This window comes from Macaca nemestrina, chromosome 9 (assembly GCF_043159975.1).
Source record: "Macaca nemestrina isolate mMacNem1 chromosome 9, mMacNem.hap1, whole genome shotgun sequence".
In the NCBI taxonomy this organism is placed as follows: Eukaryota; Metazoa; Chordata; class Mammalia; order Primates; family Cercopithecidae; genus Macaca; species Macaca nemestrina.
The window spans coordinates 13084526-13106131 of NC_092133.1; the positions used below are offsets into that span (position 1 = coordinate 13084526).

At 46.2% G+C, this 21606-nt stretch overlaps 1 protein-coding gene across 12 annotated transcripts in view; it reads right to left on the reverse strand.

The window, feature by feature from the left end:
- Positions 1-1433: 1433 nt before the first annotated feature.
- Positions 1434-21606, reverse strand: part of LOC105467886 (phospholipid phosphatase 4) — a 167379-nt gene continuing 147206 nt past the window's right edge. For 9 of the 12 annotated variants that reach the window (XM_011717726.3, XM_071069029.1, XM_011717717.2 and 6 more), the window contains 2 exons: positions 11333-12413; positions 1434-7566 (listed from right to left, as the gene is read on the reverse strand). In XM_011717726.3, the coding sequence (XP_011716028.2) occupies positions 12214-12413 (200 nt within the window). In that variant the 3' untranslated portion in view covers positions 1434-7566; positions 11333-12213. Of the gene's footprint in view, positions 7567-11332; positions 12414-21606 lie in introns of those variants that run through there. The other 3 variants (XM_071069026.1, XM_071069027.1, XM_071069030.1) reach the window with 3 other exon arrangements.

Here is a 21606-nt window from a genome sequence, read left to right on the forward strand (position 1 = left end):
GAGCAAAGAATGATTTGCGAATCGGGTAGCCCCAAGAATCACAGCAGACGCACAGACGCTCCAGCGCAGCCACGTGCTGGAAGAAGACTTACGGACAAAAATACAGAAGTGACGTCCAGCAAAGGGAAGTGGGGTACGGAAACAGCCGATTCGTTACAGCTGTTGGTGTCTGCCTTATTTGAAGATGGTTTGAACAGTTGGCTGCCTGTGATTGGCCGAACTCTGTGATTGGCAAAAGAGCAGGTGATAGTCTGCTTACACATTCAGTTAGGTTACAGTTCACTATGCACGGAGAAACCTTCAGGCTGAACTTAAAATATGTACGGAGGCAACTTTAGGCTAAATGTAATTTAACAACTGAAGCCACTGGGTGGGGATGCTTTGGATCCTGATGCCACTTGGCAGTGGCCTAGTTTGCTGAGTCACTTCCCCCAACTAGCTGCTCAGGTCACTGCTGAGGACACAGGCTCGCTCATCTATCCATCAAGAGATGGGCTCCCACCCAAGGGGGCCACCAGGGGGTGGTCCTGAGCTGAGGCTGCAGCCAAGCTCTCCCAGTCCAGCTTATATGTCAGGCTCCCAGAAAATCCCATTCTAGGCTGGGAGTGTGTGGAGGCTAGAAATGGGGTTGGGGAGTCCAGGCTGGCAGGGTGGTCAGGAGAGTGAAGTGGACTCCTCAGGGTGCCCTGAGGCAGGATCTCAGCCTCTTTCTTGGGGGACTGCTGAGATGGCAGTTGTGCTGGGTTTGGGAGGGAGTGCCACCTCTGTGGGCACCAGCACAGAGCAGGGAGAGGAGGGAGCTGGCCACCAGCAGGCACACAGAGGAAACATGCAGCAAGTCCCGGACTGCGGCACCTCTCATCATCCAGAGTCCCTAAGTCCTTCCATCCTCTCTGTTTCCTGAAATTCAGGGGTTCTGGGCAGAGGAAGCAGAAGCAAGCAGGCCTTCAGTTACCATCTCTGAGTGCCCTCCTGAGCCTTCACCTATGGCAGCTGCCTCCCCCTCTTCCCAGAGCTGGCCTCGGGCTGGCCTCAGGCTTCTGCAGCATCCTAGGACTTCCCTCTGCCCCCATGGACCCCATATCCACTGGCCACCTGTGCACCTTGATGTCCACTGGGCCCAGCACCTGTGCTCCCATCTGCTCCGACCGCCCTACAGAGTGGTGACCTCCGCAGCCTAGAAAGCTCTCAGCTGGCTCTCCTGACCCCCAGCTTAGATCTTCAGCTTGAGCTTCTGCTCTCCCAGCTCCCACTTCTCCCCAAATCTCCATCTCCCTTGTGACTTTCCAGGTTCAAACTTCCTATTTATATTCCCAGTTCCATTCTGCCTACACATGCCTGTCCTTAGAACACGTTTCTGGAACAATAATCTAGTAATGAGATTCCAGTGGACTACAAAACATGAAGAAGGAGACACAAGGAAGGAACAAGGCTCTTTTCTGTTTCTTAATATTCATTTATTCAACAAATACTAATTGAGCTTCTATTGTGTGCCAGGTTCCATTCTAATGCTGGAGACACAGACAACTCAAAACAGATGTCCCCCACTCAAGGGGCACATGGCACCCAGGGAATAGATGCCTCATTACATCTGTTTAAGAAACAAAATAGCCACTGCAGAGATTCACAGCAGGCTGAACACGTGTTTATCTCCACTCCTCTTGCATCCACTAAAATGATAGTAAAGTTGTAGACCACCCGTAAGGACAAAGGAAATTGGAGACGGTAGAAGAGAGATTGATTTCAGCAATGTTTTAAAGATAAAAATGTAGAAGGACAACAACTTTAGCCATCTTTCTCTGCTCTGACAAGGGCCTGCGCAGGGAGCACGCAGCTTTGGGCTGCAGAATTCCATCCGGAAAGGAAACTGACCACCCCAGGCAGAAAGAACAACCAAATTCACTGCAGGCCACAACTGTGCGTGGTGTTAAATGTGCAGGCTCTGCAGAGAGATTGCAGGATTCAAATCCCGGTTATCTGCTCACTGGCTGTGTGATATAGGTCAAGGTTCTAAACGTCTCTGTGCCTCTTCGTCCTCATCTGTACACCAGGGGAAGCAAAAGTGCCTTCCTCACAGTGCTGTTCTGAGTGTGCCTGAGAACCCACCACAGGCACTCAGTGCAGCCCCGGACACAGGGTGAGCGCTCAGTAAGAGGCAGCTATTAGCATCGCTATTTCTCTCTCTCAGCTCAGAGGGTCTCCCAGAGCAGCCAGTCCTCACACCCTGTCCCCAGCATGGAAGAACAGGTGGAACCTAATGCCATCACCGCATAGTATCGTTGGGAAGTTGTACGGCATCCCTTTGTTTGAGTTAATAAAGCCCTTTCCCTCCTTTAGATTAAAAAAAGAAAGAAATGGAATGAGCAGCGCTCTGCCTGGCTTCTCCTCCACATCTCTGAGGCGGGACACTTCCCCATAGACCCGCAAATCACTCAGTCTCATGCGACCATCGTGCCAGGCAGAGCATGAGGTGGCGGCAGTCCAGCCTCTGCAGGTCACTGCACAAAGTTGACTCCACAGAGGGGAGCGACACCCACAAGGCCACACGCTGGTGACTGTTGGGGATGGGAATGCAAAGCCCTGTGGCCTCACCTGCTGTCTCTGTCCCTCCACGTTGCTTCCCATGTGAAACCGGCCACAATTCAAGGAGACAGGCAGAGCAAAGGGGGTTTTATAATATGTGAGCCTCAGGCCCTATTCTGTCCCAAACCACACCTGTGTCTCCCACTCCTACCCCTCCCCGCCCTTGTTACATGGCTGCTTGTAACGTGGCACCAGGCTCTCCAGAACTCCAGCGGTGGAAGGTGTCACTCTGAGCATCAAAGATTTTCCACCACGATGGAGCAGCTGGATTCTCAATGGCCAGAGGGAGAGCAGTCAGGCTTGTCCTGAGGAGCAGTGACAAGGCAGATGGCACCACCTTGTGAGGGAGGAGAGCAGCAGGATGCCCCAGTCACAGCGGCACGCAGGTGGCCCCAGCCAGATGGCTTTTCCCAAGTGCAGATTTTCAGGCTGATCTGAACACCCAAGATTCCCAGCTTCTGTGCCAAGGAGTCCTGGCCTGCTCTTGAGCTGGTGAGACCCCAGTTCCCCTGAGAGCCTGCTTCCCAGCCATTCTCTGGTTTAGGGCCCACGGTTGACCCCTCTGGGAGTCCGTCTGGCAACTCAGAGGATGCTCTGAGCACCTGGGGGAAGAAAGAACTTGCTGGCCTCACCCTTGGGACTCTCCAGGCCATCTGTGCTTTCCCTGCTCCTCCTGGAATCTGAGGGGTTCTGGTCCCCAGGTGCTCCAGCCCGTCCTCCTGACATTGCACAGGAGACAGCCAACCGACACCACAGATATACCACAATACAAGCTTCAGCAGAGCCAAAGAAGCAATGGCTCTGCTATTACACAGGCCTGGATGCTGTTGACTTGCTCTCACAAGCTGTGTGACCTTGGGGAGGTGGCTTGCCTTCTCTGATTCCCATTTCATCTGTAAAGTGGTGGAAATTGGATGGATGACCCCAGAATATCCAGTGCTACTCAAAATCCTGGCACTGAGTTCTTAAGAAGAAGCCTCTGGACAAGGAAGGCCAGGGAGTGTAGAATTCATCTATCAAAGATTTTAAACAAAATGGTCAGCATGTGAGAGAGGCTCAAGACACCACTCTTCTGGGAACTGCATTCATGTAGAACAGCCCATGCCTCACAACACAGTGACAGATCACACTGACTAATCACAAGAACTAACATTTATTGAGCACTTACTGTGTACCAAGCCCTGTACTAAGCACTTTCTGTACATACCTTCTTCATTTAATCCTCACAAAAAAACCCATCTTACACATGAGGACACTGAATCTTTGAAAGATTTGTAATCTGCTCAAGGAAATATCTGAGCTGGATTTGAACCCAAGCATGGCTGAGTTTGCTCTTGTCTGTTATGAGGGTGGGAAGTTACTCTATTTTGATGATATTCATCAGGTCAACCCCAAAAGGCAGTCCCTGCTTTGCCTTGGGGGTTCACCCTCAAGCTATCAGCAGTGAGTGTGACTTCAAGGATCATTCTTTTCTGTTTGTTTGTTTTTGTTTGTTTTCAGAGACAGGGTCCCTCTCTGTCACCTAGGCTCAGGTGTAGTGACATGATCACAGCTCACTGCAGCCTCAAGCTCCTGGCCTCAAGTGATCCTCACAGGTAACTGGGATTACAGGTGTGCACTACCATGCTCAGCTATTTTTTTTAACATTTTCATAGAGATGGTGTCTCACTCTGTTGTCCAGGCTGGTCTTGAACTCCTGGCCTCAAGTGATCCTCCTGCCTCCACCTCCTAAAATGCTAGGATTACAAGTGTGAGCCACTGTGTGGGAAGGGATCTTTCTAGAGCTCCAGGGTGTAGATATAGAGCTGACTGGGAGTTCTATAGAACTTGGAATGTTCTACAAAGTCTGCTTCAGGCAATGGCAAGTCCAAGTGAAACACGATTTATATGATCCAGGGAGAGCTACATAAGCTATCCACCTTTAGACAATTTCTAGTGTGTGTGTGTCTCTATGTGTGTACACACGTGTATGCACATGCATGCAAGGAGGTATCTGACTCCTCTTTTTAAGGAAGGCTGGGTCCGTCATTTCCTAAAACTCCCCTTTCACTGAAGCTTTCTCTGCATATACACTATCTTCGCTGGCTCCTGGAATACAGGTATGAACACTTTTTGTCCAATTGGTTTCCATGTGAATGAAAACATTCTGCAATCCCTAAGAGGCTCACAAGTCTTTGGGTCTTTTCATGGGTATTTCTAATTTCACACTTTTCTCCAATAATTCAAGTATCCATCAGCTTAGCTCACCCTCTTCCTTGGATAACTGGAGGTTCTCCCTGCTCCTCTCCTGCTCCCCTTCTTTCAGGAGGCCTCCTAAGGAGTGAGCCCTGGTGTATGGAGGCTTCTCACTCCTTAGCACCCCTAAAGCTGCTTGTCCTGCCCTGGCTTTGCCTCAGATGGGCCTTTTTCTTCCAAATAGCTGGTGCCTGGAGCAACATCTGACTTAGGTTGGATACCCCTCAGACATATTAATTTTTCTAAAACTCAACATAGTGAATTTTGCTGTATTATTAATTCAGCCTTCTTATGGGGGAATCTGGCTCCCTAAGAGGATAAACTGTATCATTACCTACTGGTGGCAGCAGCAATTAGAGAGATTATAATTCAATTATAATTCAATTAGTTTTAATACCTGATTACCATAACAGTGTTGCCAGTGAAATTCTCCTACTTGTATCAGAATTGCTGTTTACTCTTCAGAGATGCTATAGACTGTGTGTTTACATCCCCCTGCAAATTCAGATGTCAAAATCCTAACTTCCAATGTTATGGTATTAAGAGGTGGGGGCCTTTGGGAGGTAATTAGGTCATAAGGTTAGGACTCTAATTAATGGGATTAGTGTTCTCATAAGAGGGACCCCAAAGAGTTCCCTTGCCCCTGCCACCATGTGAGGACATAATAAAAAGACAGGGGTCTATGAACCCTGAAGCACACCCTTACCAGACACTAAATCTGTAGGTGCTTGATTTTGGACTTCCCAGCCTCCAGAACTGTAAGAAATAGGTTTTGTTGTTTATAAGCCACCAGTCTATGATATTCTGTTGTAGCAGCCTGAACAGACTAAGGCAAGAGAGTTTTAGTGCCAGGTGCTTCCTTTATTCATGTCTCAGATACCCCAGGAGTTCTGCAATAATCACAACTATCATGGTCTGATATCTTATTATGTTGTCGCAAAGGTAATTGCTGTTTTGATCATCACTTTTAATGGCAAAACCACAATTACTTTTGCACCAACCTAATACATTCCTAATCACTAAACCATTGTAGAAGGTCCTATAAGGTTGGTGTTACTCCTGTTTTGCAGATGCAGACACTGAGGCTCATGGGTGTGAAGCAGTTTGCTCAAGGTTAAGTGGCAGAGATGTTAGCAGGACTGCCTGGCCCTGTTCTAAGTGGTTCTTTCCTCTGTGCCATCCTTGAAGAGCACCCTGTATGTGGATGAAAGCAGGTGTTTAGCATCACATCACAGGACAGTGTATGATGTCCCCAGGGCATCTGTGACTGTGTTCTATGTCAGTCTGGGGATCTTTCCAGGGCAGAAAACGAAGAGACACCACATAGCAAGAAAAGACACCACCCATCACACAGCATATGTTGTGTTAAGATATTACTCTCATTGTCTGTTACTGGGAGCATTATTATTCCTGATCATTTACAAAATCCACTGGCAAGCAGTCACGGCAGCATCACTGCAAGCACTGGGATGAAAAGATGTGATCGAGGAATGAAAAGTGGCGCTGGGCGCAGTGGCTCATACCCATAATCCCAGTACTTAGGGAGGCCGAGGTGGGCGGATCACAAGGTCAGGAGATCAAGACCATCCTGGCTAACACAGTGAAACTCCATCTCTACTAAAAATACAAAAAGTTAGCCAGGCGTGGTGGCGGGCGCCTGTAGTCCCAGCTACTCGGGAGGCTGAGGCCGGAGAATGGTGTGAACCCAGGAAGCGGAGCTTGCAGTGAGCTGAGATCGCCCCCACTGCACTCCAGCCTGGGTGACAGAGTGAGATTCTGTCTCAAAAAAAAAAAAAAAAGCTGGGGGGGGGGGCATGTTTCGCAGTCAAACAGTTTCTTCATGGCAGGACTTTTCAGAGCCTTTAATATGCTATTTTACATTTGGATCTGTAAGAGGAGGATTTAGAATCTATTAATCACACCTGTATTGTACTATATTTTCACAAAGCTGGACCAGTTCTATCAAATTCCCTTTGAGAAAAGAAGAGGCCACTTGTTCTTTTCCTTTGCCTTCACACACACAAAAACTGCTTCTAGATTTCTAGTTCTTCATTTCCTCTACTCCCAGACAGCAGCAATGGTGCAAATTACATTAAAGTATTTATCCTAATTGAGACTGAACTCCTTTGGTCTAAGATGGTTATAGCCAGGGGCTATCAAAGCCATCTTCTAATATATTAACGCTCTTCTTGACCAAAGCAGGTACCCATGTCCCCAAACACATGGTGTGCTGAGAAGAGCTAGGACATGCCTATCAAAGTTCTAAAAGCATAAACACACACACATATGCAAGGGAAAAATTACTCCCCAAAGAAGCACACATCTTTAACATTCATGGTAAACTTTACACTGAAATTGGCATTTTACTTTGTAAAACTTAGGAAAATGGTTTTGCTTTGTTGCTGCTACTGTTGTTGTTTTGCTTTTATTTGTTTTGAACTGGGCACAGAGAGCAAGATCCAAGCACTGTGTCAGGCTTCCCTCGAAATGCTACTGTAGCTGGATGTTTTGTGTGTGTGCCAGAGTTTGGAATCACTCAATGCTAAAGATTTGGGAAACATGCCAGTTTAGATGAACTACCTGCCAGGCATTCTCTGAAATTTCCACCTGGGGTTTGCATGATGGATGAACTAACCTTTGGAAAGTTCGGTTTTGACAGGTGGGAGTGGAACTTTGAAGCCCGGTGTCATCATTGCGATGCTCTGTACACCTCTTGGAAATAACTCTTCCACATCTGGAGAGCTGGGACTGAGGAAATTAAAGCTCTTGTTTAGAAGATGTTTCAGTTGTGAGAAACAGAAAGCAGCTCTAGTTGGGGGAAAAATGCATGCATTGGCAGGCTCTGGGTGGCTCACAGTACCGAAGGAAGAGCTGAGCAACCATTTCAGGCAGGCAGGAAATGGGGCACTCTGGGCTATCTGGAAGTAGGGGCTTATGTTTTTCCTTTCTAAGAGGCTGCCATTAAGGTGGCTCAGCTCTGTTCCAGCTCCTAGGAGTGAGACTGAGATTGGGTCACCTAGGCTGGGGGTCTCCCTTTTGACCAGTAGGTTTGAGTGGGGAGGGAGAGGGGAAGTTTGCCAGTCATCATTTCTGGAACCCTAGTCCTGTGTGTGAGGAGTTTTTCTAAGGAAGGAAGAGCCTTCCCAAGTGGGGTCAACTCCAGATGTGAAGAGGAAGCAGATAACTGTGGATGTGACCCATTCGTTCTGAACTGGAAAGAAGGGACATATGTTAAGTGATAAGTAACGGGAGGTGAGAAAACAGTGAGTTTAAGGAAAAGAACAGTATCTTCAAAATGGTAAAGCTGAGGGGAATGTGCCAGAACCTTCAGGGAGGTGGAGTATGCCCAGACAACTAGCACCGCGGTTTTACCTAGAAAAGCTCTTTAGGAGAAGGGCAATTCAATAGAGCTAAATAGATTGACAAAAAAGCCAGCTCTTCTGCTCAAATTTTAATCCACTAAGAAGCCATGTGAGCCCTAAAGGAGACTGCAAACAGCCTACTCTACATTTTTATGTGACTGAAGTGCCATTTTTGTGTTTTAATTAAACAAGTTTGGTGCTCTCACAGACGCTGTTTATTGTCAACCCAACAGCCATTCTTTAACCCTTTTCCCAAGCAGGTAGAATCTGCCTCCTGCAAAGAGATTGAAAATGCTGGATATTCACTCTTCCTAGTCCCCCTGACTTCTTGGGGTGGCCATCTAACATCATTCTAGCTAATGCAAGTAAAGGAAATCTTTCTCAGGGGTGCTGGGAAACTACTTCTTCCCTGATAAAGGGACCCACAAGTAGAGTTATCTTGTCACATGAATGGGCTCCTTTCTTTCTGCCTTTGAGCATGATGGGATGAGGATGTGATTCTTGGGGATGCTGCAGCCGCCTTGTGACCATGAGGGGAGAATCACTGGCATACTGAAGATGGTGGAGCAAGAGGCTGGGGCCTTTGAGACCACCAATCTCTCAATTTCTTATTATTTTTAATCTTAATAAACCCCTACTGATTAAGCTTCTTTCACTGGGGTATATTGGTTGCATTCTAATGTATCTCAGTGGAAACAGTTGCCCAAGGTAAAATCAAACAATCTCATATAAAATGAAGATTCTTGACTTCTCTTGGCGGAATATGTGTTTGGGCCAGCACGGTGGCTCACACCTGTAATCCCAGCACATTGGGAGGCCAAGGCGGGCGGATCACGAGGTCAGGAGATCAAGACCATCCTGGCTAATATGGTGAAACCCTGTCTCTACTAAAAAATACAAAAAATCAGCTGGGCGTGTTGGCGGGCACCTGTAGTCCCAGCTACTCAGGAGGCTGAGGCAGGAGAATGGCGTGAACCCAGGAGGCGGAGCTTGCAGTGAGCCAGGATCGTGCCACTGCACTCCAGCCTGGGCGACAGAGCAAGACTCCGTCAAAAAAACAAAACAAACAAACAAAAAAACAGATCTGACAACACTGGGCCTGCCTTTCTCTCTGACAAATAACGACCTGCAGCTAAAGAGGGTCAGCACCACTTCCCTAGGGTGTGTGCTTTTAGTTCTCCACAGTCTCCACTATTCCTTAATGTCCCCACTTGCCTCATTCACTGTATTCTCTTCCTAGTACCTCAAGGTATCTGAGCTTGTGGCTGCCGATCTCTAATATGGACTCTGAGTAAGTTTACTCAATGAAGGAGGAAATTCAGGCAGCCCACAGCTCCCAGGGTGGGCTCGGACTCTTCACACTGTGTGTAACCTACTTTGCCAAAGAGACTGAATTAGGAACCCCACATCCAAAAACAATCGGGGTTGAGGAATAAATGTTCTCATTATGGCCATTTAATTGGTGCACTGTGATGTTATATTTACTTCACATGAATAGAGCATGAAATTAAAACATAAGGATCTGTAAAAATGCCTGCCTTTTGTGAACTGGCTTACACTGTTCATTATGACTCCTGAGGATCCTACCATCAGCTTCATGTTATTACATCATTTGTAGTTTTAATGATATTTTAATCAAAGCTTTTACATGGCCAGTCTTAGGATTTTCTGTGTAATTATCGGCATTAATAATACTCTGTTGTTACTTTGCAGAGTACTTCCTGGCCATTTATCTTTAATTATTTATATTAAATTTACACTTTACGGTTCAGAATTTTAAGCCTTTATCAACTGAAGTACAACCCTTTTCCTTTCCTCCCGCTTTCTGTCACAGAACTCAGATAAAACCAGAATCAAATAAGAAAGTGGGCCACATCAGGATGGGTTTTCTTTTTTTTTTTTTTTTTTGCCTTAACAGTAGCAAAGGATTCTTTTCCTACATTTCTATTTGGGGCTTTATTTTTTGAAAATTATAGAGTTTTTAGTTAAATTATTGTTTAATTTTCTAATTTTAAATGAATTTTAGCTCAGAATTTAAAATTATGTCTTTTCAATTGCTATGATTTATCTCTTAAAATATCTCACATTCATCTTCAAAGTTGCTTGCCAATGTAACTACTATAACTTTTAAAAAATCAATGGCTTGACTTTGGATGGAAGTCAATTCAAGCCTCCTCTTCTCCCACTCCATCCATGGGATAATCACATGACTCTGTGCCAAAGCCAGTTTGGAAGGACCAGCGCTGGAGAGAGTTGCACTGGGGTTCATGGAGCATAGTCTGTGGTACATGCACTCCAAGGTTAAGCCCATGGAGCTTAACGGAAATGGCTGATCAAAGATATTCTGATGTTTCTAACTTGCACATGCAGCCCAGTGCTGATTAGCTGACCATTTAGGCAGCCACTCAAGTCTCTCAAAATGCAGTCCGTTATGCTAACTGCCCAAAAGTGACACTCTTGGCCAGGTGCAGTGGCTCATGCTTATAATCCCAGCACTTTGAGATGCCGAGGCGAGATCACTTGAGGCCAGGAGTTCGAGACCAGCCTGGCCAACATGGTGAAACCCCGTGTCTACTAAAAATACAAAAATTAGCCAGGCGTGGAGGTGGGTGCCTATAGTCTTAGCTATTTGGGAGGCTGAGGCACGAGAATAGCTTGAACCCAGAGGCAGAGGTTGCAGTGAGCCGAGATCATGCCACTGCACTCCAGTCTGGGCGACAGAGCAAGACTCCATCTCAAAAAAAAAAAAAAAAAAAAGTAACACTCCGGATAGCAAAGATGCATCACCTCGTAGCACCCAGGCCCAGGAATCTGAAGAACCACATGGTACATCCGATCGGAACTGGATGAAGGAGATGTTCACTGCCTTGAAAAAACAAGCTGGCCAAGGAGCAGCGTGCTGTATACTCAGACTGAAAAAGGTTCATATTGACTGGCTGACTGGCTGTATTCAATAATGCAAAGAGCTAAGCGAGAGACATGGCACATTCCTGATTCTGTTCTTGTACCCTCTACCAGAGTCCTATCATGCGGAAACATTGCCTGCTAGACAGGAACAGGAACACACCACCACTTGGAGAATCCTTAGAGCACAGCTCTGCAAAACTCAGACCTTAAAGGGGAAAAACTCTCAGCCTGAAGCTGCTTCTTACCTCCAATGGCCACTCAGCCACTCCCTTGAGATGAGCCCCAGGCATGCGGTTTCTGATCTGTGAGATCAGTCACACCACTTCTTGCAGAAGAGCTAAGTAAAGCCCCCATGCCCCCAAAATTCACTGTATGAGGCAAAGCTACAGAAGTGGCTCCATAAACAGACTGGAAGATGGGAAGGATATTGTGCCCATGAACCCTCAGGCAACTGCAGTGACCTCATCCCCCACACAGGCACTCATGCATCTTCACGCTCATTGTGTTTGGTGGAGGTCTGTGCATGAAGTTATTAATTTTATTTGCTTCCAGATTCAATGATTCAAAAGCCCTGGAAATGCTCAAGCTGTCACTCCAAGTTTCAAATCTATTTTAGAGACATGGGCTATGAGAAGCTGATGGCTCAGAAAGGTTCTGAGCCTTTGCTTCCAAGCTCAGAACCTGGAATGACCTACAGACAAAGCTGGCTTTGGGTCTCTGCTGAGAAACCCGCTGCATCTCCATGACTTGTTGCACTGGGCGGCCAACACCAACTCTTCCAGGTGGGAGGTTTTATTGTGTTTTACAACCATGAAAACATAGGAAGGTGGCTGTTACAGCAAACACTTTGGATAAAGGAATCGGCCAAGCTCCCCAAACCCCACCTTCGCAGCCTCTTCCACACGTCTCTCAGAGATTGTTCCTGGTGTCCTTCGTTTGCAAATTCAAGGATGTTGGAAGTAGACATTTAAAGTAGCAGGAACACCATCAGTGAAACAGAAGCAGAAGTACGATGACTTTGAGAAACAACTGATGAAAAACACTACAGAAAACCATTTCTATTGTGTTATGATGTCAGGGTGGCAGATGTGCCCAGGGCTTAGCGTCCATCCTCCCAGGACACTGGTCATACGGGGCCTTCGGTGATCCCCTCCAGAGGCAAGCTGGGTGCGCTGTCAGCTGTGGGTCTCTCCTCTTTCTTCAGCGAGGCTGGGACTCGCAGACTAACGTAGGATTTATGGCAAGCTGTGTTGGCCAGAGGAGGATAGTGCTGTCTGTAGCAAATGTATGCAAAAATGAGGCCGATGACTCCGCCCACAAAGGAATCTAGGCAGGAAACAGCAGAGCGGGAAAAATGGGTTACTATTTGTTCAAATGTGGCCAGTTATATTTTCCAGAAAGCACTTCTCCTTCCTGTTCTAGGACCTGATTTGCTTACAGGACCCCCTGAAAGACTAAAGGAAAGAGAAACCACGCTGGTGGCCTCTGCAAACTGCCATCATTTCTGGCACTTAAACATTAAAAAATGAGTACTTGATTCTTTCTTCCCTGTTCTTTGCTCTGTCGCCCAGGCTGGAGTACAGTGGTGCAATCTCGCCTCACTGCAGCATCCCCCTCCCCAGTTCAAGTGATTCTCCTGCCTTAGCCTCCCAAGTAGCTGGGATTTCAGGCACATGCCACCACTCTCAGCTAATTTATGCGTTTTTAGTAGAGACAGGGTTTCACCATGTTGGCCAGGCTGGTCTCGAACTCCTGACCTCAAGTGATCTGCACATCTCGGCCTCCCAAAGCGTTGGGATCACAGGCGTGAACCTCCATACCAAGCCCTTCCCTGTATTTCTTTAACTCACACCTGAGCATTGCATAAACTCAAATTTGTATCCCTGATTTTTGAAATTAATTCTAAATTCTGGAAGAAAAATTCAAGCCATCTCTGTAGGATCTAAATATCTCGGGAGCTGTGCTGTTTTTATTTTTATTTTTATTTTTATTTTTTTAGGAAGTTCCCACCAGTGTAATATTGCTGGTGTGCTGCAGAAAATCCAGCAGGTGAAAGAGTCTCTGCCTCGTGGTAAGTGGTTTCCCAGGGATGAAATGAACCTTCTGTGTCACAGACAAAGTGAATAAAACATTTTAAGACATGCCTGTGTTGGCAAACTCAGCAGACCTCTGGCAGGAAGGGCTCAATTCTCTAACAGCTACAGATCTTACCAGCTGGGAGGCGAGAGGGGAGCAGGTGAGGCAGAAGGGTGCATCTGCAGGGAATACCAGCCCTCTGCCCCAGGGAAGCCCCTTGCCAAAGAGAACATTCAGGTAGTTCTCAATAGAGACCTCATAAAAGCAGCTCACACCAACAACGCTCGCTTAGTATCTGTGTGTGTGTTCACTTTAACTGTCTATGGGTTATTTTTGCTGAAAAGATTCTAGTCTAGTGGAAAATCTCCCCTAACCAAAAAAAAAAAAAAAAAAAAAATGGGAACTCTTTCAAGGTTGCTGTCAGGCTGAATTGCCATTCTCCGTTGGGGGGTCTCCACTTTCACAGTTATTTTCTTGTTGAACCATACAGACTTCCCGTAGGCAGGCAGGATCAGCCCCATTTTCCCCAAAAGAATTGGGCTTGAACCCTGGAGTCCTGATCCTGTAGCTGCACTGGTCCGTGGTGCTGTGCACACACGCTGGCGGGTTCATTCCAGGCTCGATAACCACATGACTCTGAGGTCCCAGCCTTCAGGATGCAGCAGGCCCATGGGCTGAAGGGTGTGTCCACCTGCATTCAGGTAGGGGCCAGTGGTAATCCTGAAGGATCAGTGCTCAGGGTGGTAAGTTTCCCAACGCTTCCCAGTAAGCAACACACTGTAGAGAGACTTCAGTTTAAGTCACAAACTAATGTGCCTCTGTCTCCTGTAGGTGACATGTTGAGTGGTTGTCAAAGAAATGTATCTTTCAGGAAAACAAGCTGCTCAATGCTTAGAAACGTGCACTGCACCTATCAGTCATTTTTTGTGATCCTGTTATTGGTATCCTGGTTCTATCTAGATCTAACAGGATAATTTCTGAGGACAGGGACAATATTTTCATATTTCAGTATCGTTCATAGAACTGTTTCTACTTTCAGAGTTTCTATGAAGCTAATAGAAAAACATGAAAAGTTCTATAATGAACAGCTTTATCTTCTTTAAAACAAATTTAGTAATTTCATGCATGTAATTTTATTAATCTGCAATAGCAAAGCAGGAAAAGAAGTATAAATAAAAGAAAAGCTTTTTTATTTTAGACATGTCCGTGATGACAGCATAAGCTTTCCGTGCATGCAGACCCAGGGCCCAGGACACTGCTCTGGAACTGGACTTGGGACACAGCGGTGATGTTCTCTTAAGAGTAAATAGGCGCAGCCATTCTCCTGCTTGGCTGACTCCTTCCCACTGCTGTAAGAGAACAGCCAAGCCCCTGTGTCATTTAAGGCTGCATCCCTGGCCCTGCCAACCATCCCAGCTATTTCCCCTTCACTCATCCTACCGAAGCCATGGTCTTCCCTTTAGTTCCTCAAATACATGTGCTGCTTCTCCTCTTGGGGCTCCACATGTGCTGTTCTGATCCTGGATTCCCAGGAATCCCTTCTCCTCATGCCTTCCCCTAATCAATTTCTGTTCATATTTCAGAGCTCAATATCATTTTTCTATTCATACTTCAGAGCTCAATACCATTGTGCAACATAGCCTCATCTGACCTCCAGACTAGACCAAGTCTCCCAGTTATACATGTTAGTAGCCCCTCCCCACTCCCTGTGCAATTAGAGTGGCAAACAATGACAAATTGTGTGATTGTTTAATATTTAATGCTGGACTCAACTCTATAAGGGTTGGCTATTGGTTCCTTCAACACCTTGGCCAACACCTCGCTCACAGCATAATTATGTTTGTTGAGGGAAATGGATACATAGTAACTCAGGGTTAGATTGGGTTGCTGTCCTGTGTGTTTTTGGGTGTGCCCCTTTCCCATTCTGGTCCTCTTGATGACCTCATCAGTAACATATTAGCATGGAACCACAAGTCCAAGGTGCCTAAGAGGCCTTGTTATATAAATGTTCCAGGAATTTGATCCTGAGTCAGCCTACTGAGGTCATACATTGAGATTATTTGGAGACTCTACCAAGGTGCATTAAGAAAATAGGTCATATCCCTTAGCACTTTGTGAGACCAAGGAGGGTGAATTGCCTAAGCTCAGGAGTTTGAGACCAGCCTGGGCAACACAGTGAAACCCAATCTCTACTAAAAATACAAAAAAAAAAAAAAAAATAGCCAGGCATGGTGGTATGCACCTTAATCTCAGCTACTCTGGAGACTGAGGCAGGAGAATTGTTTGAACCCGGGAGGCAGAGGTTGCAGTGAGCTAAGATCGCACCACTGCGCTCCAGCCCAGGTAACAGAGCAAGACTCCATCTCTTTTTTTAAAAAAAAAAAGAAAGAAAAAAGAAAAGAAAAGAAAAAAAATAGGTCATATCCTCTCTTTGGTTGAGATAAAATATCAGAAACAAAAGTCATTCTAACTGGTCAAAGGGAGAGACCAAATAATTGTCACTGCTTTCTCCCCATACTAGTTCAAACATCCACAACTGATGAACACAGTGTGACTGTGCAGTAGCTGTCTGGCAAAAAGGCAACGAATACATATTCATGTCTGCTCAGACTTGGTGAGCAGCCATCAGAGTAGGGGGGATTGGAGGACAGCGGGGAAAACAAGAGGCATTACCAAGAATGAACAAGAAAAGAAGGCAGCAGATCCATTCCCAAGAGAAGAACTGTTTGTCCTTTTGGAGGCTCCTGGGGCTGCAGTAAGGTAACCACCACTTATCCTCACCCCCAATCCAAGAATCTTCCATGCTGAGAAATCCTAAGGCTGACATTGCAGACCCTACCAGGGCAAGTTCCTTTGCCTCTCTGAGTTTCCTTATCTCTCAAATGTGGATCTCAGTATCTGCCTCAGTAAGTTGTGATGATAATTTAATAATATATTACTTCTAATGATTATTTCATGGAGCATGCCAAAATAGGACATAAACATAGTATCCATCCTTGTTATCCTTTTCCCATTCCTCTCACATTCCACTCCAGAGCTGCTGGAGGCTTTCTCATCCTGCCCCATCCTTCTCCTCACACAGCAATGCAGCAGCTTACAGATCTCACCTCTCTGACATGGCTACATTTTCATAGCATTGTAAATAAACTTCTAAGGAACTTAAAAACACATTTGTCACCCAAGAAATTGTAAAGCCATATGTACCATGAATTCTGGAGCAGGGCCAGAGGGTGTAATTAACATGATTAAGTGAAGTTGCTTAAATGAAGAATCTCTTCACTAGCTTATGGCCACCAGCCTATAAAATGTGTCAGGCCTTTTTCTAGTTCAAGGTCTTAGAGTTGCACTATTGTTTTGTTTTTCCTCTAACCCCAGGAAACAGTCCCATGAGGCATTTTTATTAGCATCTAAAATGAGCCACAACATCTGCAGTTGAGCCATTGACTAAACAGACCAAAGAGTAAAACCTACAAATAACACCATTCAACATTCTATTTTCTGTAGCACAGCATTTCATTAGGTGGATCATTGACCAAAAGACATCAAATCATCCCAAGAATGTTTCCCAGACTTACTGACATAGCAGCATGCATGGAAATGACAATTCCTGCCAATTCTGTTTCCCATTTAATGGAATGAGTGAAAAGTGATATCACAGGTGCTATGGGAGTTATCAGAAGTAACAAGGGCAATGAAAGGTCTATCCAAGCTGCTTCTCAGCAAAGTCATTTTGGGGCTGTGTTTATTACAAAGGTGGTGAACAAGATCCAAACAATAACTTACTTTATGAAGGAGCTTGTCATCAATTGCCTCAAGTGGGCTATTGCTATTTTGATAAAATCGCATTCGTATCCTTTTGATAGACAGGCAAGTGGGGGACAAGAAAGCCCTTATTGGGGGAAAAACACTTGGGATTAACTTTGCCCCAAATCAACTGGACGTCTCAAAAGGGAAATAAATGGATCTCAGTGTTTTTGGAATACAAAATACTTCTGTCTCCTTACGTAGCACTGATGCCATTCATTCATACACATGCACTGCATATGTATCAGGGGTCGGGCATGATGGCCAAGCCTAGGGCACAGGCTGAACCAATGGGACAAGTCCCTGCTGTCCCAGAGTTTCCAGCAAAGGGGCAAGACAGATACTAAACAATGACAGCCTTATCAGCAATTTGCAGCTATGATAAGCACCATGAAGGAAATGTGTGAAGGTCTGTGAGCTCACCCAGCACACAGACCTGGGCTATTCTGGAGCAGAGGTTTTGCTGAGGACATGACCCTCAGGCTAAGACCAGAAGGATGAGCAAGAGTTAACCGGGAGAAGTTGAGGAGTAGAGGAAAGGAGGGCACTGGTGGTTTTCCAGGCAGAGAGAAGGGTATGTGTGAAGGTGCTGATGACAAAGGAGATTCGGCAAATCTGAGAAACTGAAGGTAGACCCATCTTTTAAGAGAGGGGTAGTGTCTTTGTAAGACTATAGGACACAGGTTGACCAGTCATCTGGTGTGGGCTGGAGCAGAATGTTTTCCATGTCCCTTTGTGGCTCTGTGGAGCCCTCAGCATGGACCAGGGGCCTTGCTGTCTCTCTGGGCTGCCATCTATGCAATCTGTGCCCTCACACCTACCACCAGTGGGGTTTCCTGTTTCTGAATCTATCTCCCTGACTACATGTCATTATCTAGGACTCTGGGATGTTTCATTCCTATTTATTTCCCAGAACTCAGCAGACTTTTATTCAGTAAATGGGGAACTGACATGAGCTGAACAACATCTACAAGAGGCACTAAAGAATCAACATCACCAGCCACAAAGGGCCACACATTGTGTGGTTCTATTTATATGCAATGTGCAGAATAGGCAAACCCACAGAGATAAAAAGTAGATCAGTGGTTGCCAGGGCCTGGCACACAGAGCACCAAAGAAAGCTGAGAAGAGACAGGTTCCCTTGAGTAAAACAAAGTAAAACAAAGGAAGGATGCCAGTGAGACTTGGGAGCAAGCAACGTCCACCTTCCCTGGGAATTACGTCACGGGGAAACACCACGAGGCAGGAAGACAGCAGAAGTCCTGACTGAGAATGCCTCTCTTGAGGCTGAAAGCAGGCTATGCAGTGGACTCTGACGGGAGGGAGGGGTGAGCCAGGGGCTGAGGCTTCTCACGCTCTCCTGGGCATCAATACAGAGGCCAGTGGATTGAGATGGGCAGTCATGACTCAGAGGTTCCCAGACAGAGACGGGGGTTGGCAGCCAGTGGTAAATGTGACTGTGGGCCCTGCCACACAGAGCAGCCAACTGTGGAGGGAAAATGAGGTGAGATCAATTCACTCAGGCTGAGGATAGTAGGGGGAGAATCTCAGTGTTTTTGTTCTACCCAGGCTGGCAGGCTTTTGGTGGGAACAATCATATTGTTCCAAGGCATCTTTTTCAAGTCACTTCATTTAGAAAATCTACAGATTGCTTCTGACAGCACAAGGGAGGCCTGGTTAACAGTGTGTGTCCCTCAGCCGTGTGTGTGTGTGTGTGTGTATGTGTGTGTGCATGTGTGCATGCGTGTGTGTAAGAGGCAGAGGCAGACAGAGAGATGGAGACAGAGACAGAGGGGAGGGAAGGGGAAGGTGTTACTCCATGTAAGGCTTACATGACATAGCTGGATTTCCACCCCTCCCTAACTCTGTTTATCTTTAAGAAATGCGGCCCCTGTGGTAAAAAGTTCCCTTTGTAACTGGACTACCTGAAACTGGTAAAACCAAGAGAGCTGACAGAACAACTTCAAGAAGACCTCAGGCTTCATTATAATCTAATTTCCATGCTAAATGGCGCTCTCACTAGCACCATGACAGTTGACAGTTGCCATGACAACAACTGGAAGAAGCCATAAAAGGAAGGCAGCACTCTGGTTCCCAGGAGTTCGCCATCCATTTCCAGAAAAAGAGTCGACTATTCCTCCCCTAGATTCTACTACCTGACCTCTTCGTTAGAGAAACCCTATATTTTAATCCCTTCACCCCTCACTAACTGAGAAGTTCATCTGAGAGCTGTGTTCCCCTCCCTCCCTCCCTCCCCCCCTTCCTTCCTTCCCTCCTTCCTTCCTTTCTTTCTTTTTTTGACGGAGTCTCACTCGGTCGCCCAGGCTGGAGTGTAGTGGCGCAATCTCGGCTCACTGCAAGCTCCGTCTCCCAGGTTCACGCCATTCTCCTGCCTCAGCCTCCCGAGTAGCTGGGACTACAGGTGCCTGCCACCATGCTTGGCTGCAGGGGCCTTTGAAAACAGTATGCTGAGAATAGATAGGGCTCAAGGACAGTATCTCCAACTGAACTTTTAATGAACTCCCGTAGGCGCCAAGAAGGCGGGCAGATAAGGAAGAGCATAGAAACAAAGAACTGAGTAGAAGGTTACATCTGGGAAAAGAAAGTTTGTTTTGCATTGCATTCTTTCTGCTGACGTGGGGTTTATGGAGTATAAATAAAGTGAGGTGGAGGCTCTGAGCGCGGCCGCCATGTTCTCTGTGTGTCTTTGTCTTTTGTGTGTTCTTTCATTCTCCACCACCCCCGGCACGGACCCCAACACTTGGCTACTTTTTTTGTATTTTTTTTTAGTAGAGACGGGGTTTCACCGTATTAGCCAGGATGGTCTCAATCTCCTGACCTCGTGATCTACCCGCCTCGGCCTCCCAAAGTGCTGGGGTTCCAGGTGTGAGCCACCGCGCCCGGCCCCCACTTCTCCATTCTTTGGCCATGGAATAAAACTTACTCTGCTTGATGCTTACTTTTGATTTCATGTAATGTCTCTGTCACACTGAACAGGGAACGATCCCATCCTTTGGGGCTAATGAGTTTATCAGTAACAAAAGGAAGGAGAACTTGAGAGAGTTCTGTGAGTTACAGAATGTCATCAGACTTTGAAGCAAGGGTTTCTCCAAAGGGAATAGCTTCTGCCTAGGCTTCTTGAGGCCAGAAGTATTTTGTGCATGAAACAGTCCAGCACAATATCCAACCACCAAAACACCTGCATTTGCAGGGTCAGTAATCTCCTGAAGTTTGGTAACTACATTTAGTTCATTTCAAATCACAGACCCTTCACTGCCCAATCTGGGAAAGCAGGCGAAGGCAATAATGGCCATCTTGAAAACTTCAACCCAGTTAGACAACTGTGTCTGTATCTGACCGAGACACTTTCCAACCTTAGTCTGGGTGGGAACAAATGACTGTTTCATTCTTTGAGACCGGTTTCCCTAGATTACATCCAGAGGGGGGTGTTCTTTCTTATAATGAAACACCACTCAGGGACCCAGGGCTGCTTCAAATGACCTATAATTAGAGAAACAAGTGTTTAAACTGTTATCTCCAAACCTAAAGTCACATGGGGAGAGCCTGGTTTCAGGTGCAGGGACTTGAGGGGTCAGGGGAGCTCATTATTAAGGCCAGTGATAGAGCAAACACCACATTCCTGCCACTAGTAGCTGTACCCCTCCATGTACGAGGAATTGTAATCACACAAGAGGGTGAATAGAGGCAGAAGTCAGTTTAATGACACGCTCTGCTCTTTGTCTGCATTTATTTTCTCTAGCAGGGGGACTCCACAAGTCTGAGCACCGTTAAACACACTGTCAATCACAAAGGGGAGCCTGTTTGAGAGGATACCGGGCTTTGTAGTTAGCATCATCTGTGAAACTCTCCAGCTTCCAGTTGACCTGCAAGCCAGAATGTCACAAGGACACAGGGCACATCAGCCACATAGAGATTTAGTATTGATCCAGCTGGTTTTGTGTCTGGGGAAGTTCTGTTAAATGTTTCATGTGTCCTTCCCTATGCCATGGCCTGTGCCTCTGTATTTTCCTCACTTAATAAAACAATAGATTTGTATATTTGGAGTGGGCTGGGGAGGCAGAAAAGACCAGGGGGTGTCAATAACAGAAAATAACCATGATAGTGGAGAGAGAGAGAGTCATTGGAGATTATGGGCTATTTATTGGATATGATGTGTAATCGAGTAATTGGATGTATTTCTACATTAGGCACAGTTGCTTAAATCAAAATTGAAATGGAGTCATAAAATCTCACAACATGAATGCTGTTAACTAAAGTCTATAATGAGGGGGACTTGAGTTTTGCTGATGCTAATGGGCCTCCATGTGAATTCTCACCATGATGGATGGCCCCCGCCCACAGTCACTGGGCAGCTCAGTTCACCAAAGGAAAACAAGTTATTTATCTTAATCAGGCATCCTGCCTCAAACATCCACCTACACTGCAGTTGAAGACCTCACTCTGCCTCCCTCCTCCCAACGGGAAACCGTTGAGGGCTCCTTGATTTCTCCCTTAATAATTGAGTGTTGAATGAACAAAACTTTCCACTCCCAGAACATTGCTGCTTCTTAACATGTAACAGGGAAAAGAACTATGGAACTGGGGTACAATGTAGAACAGGGGTTCTCAAACTGGGCAG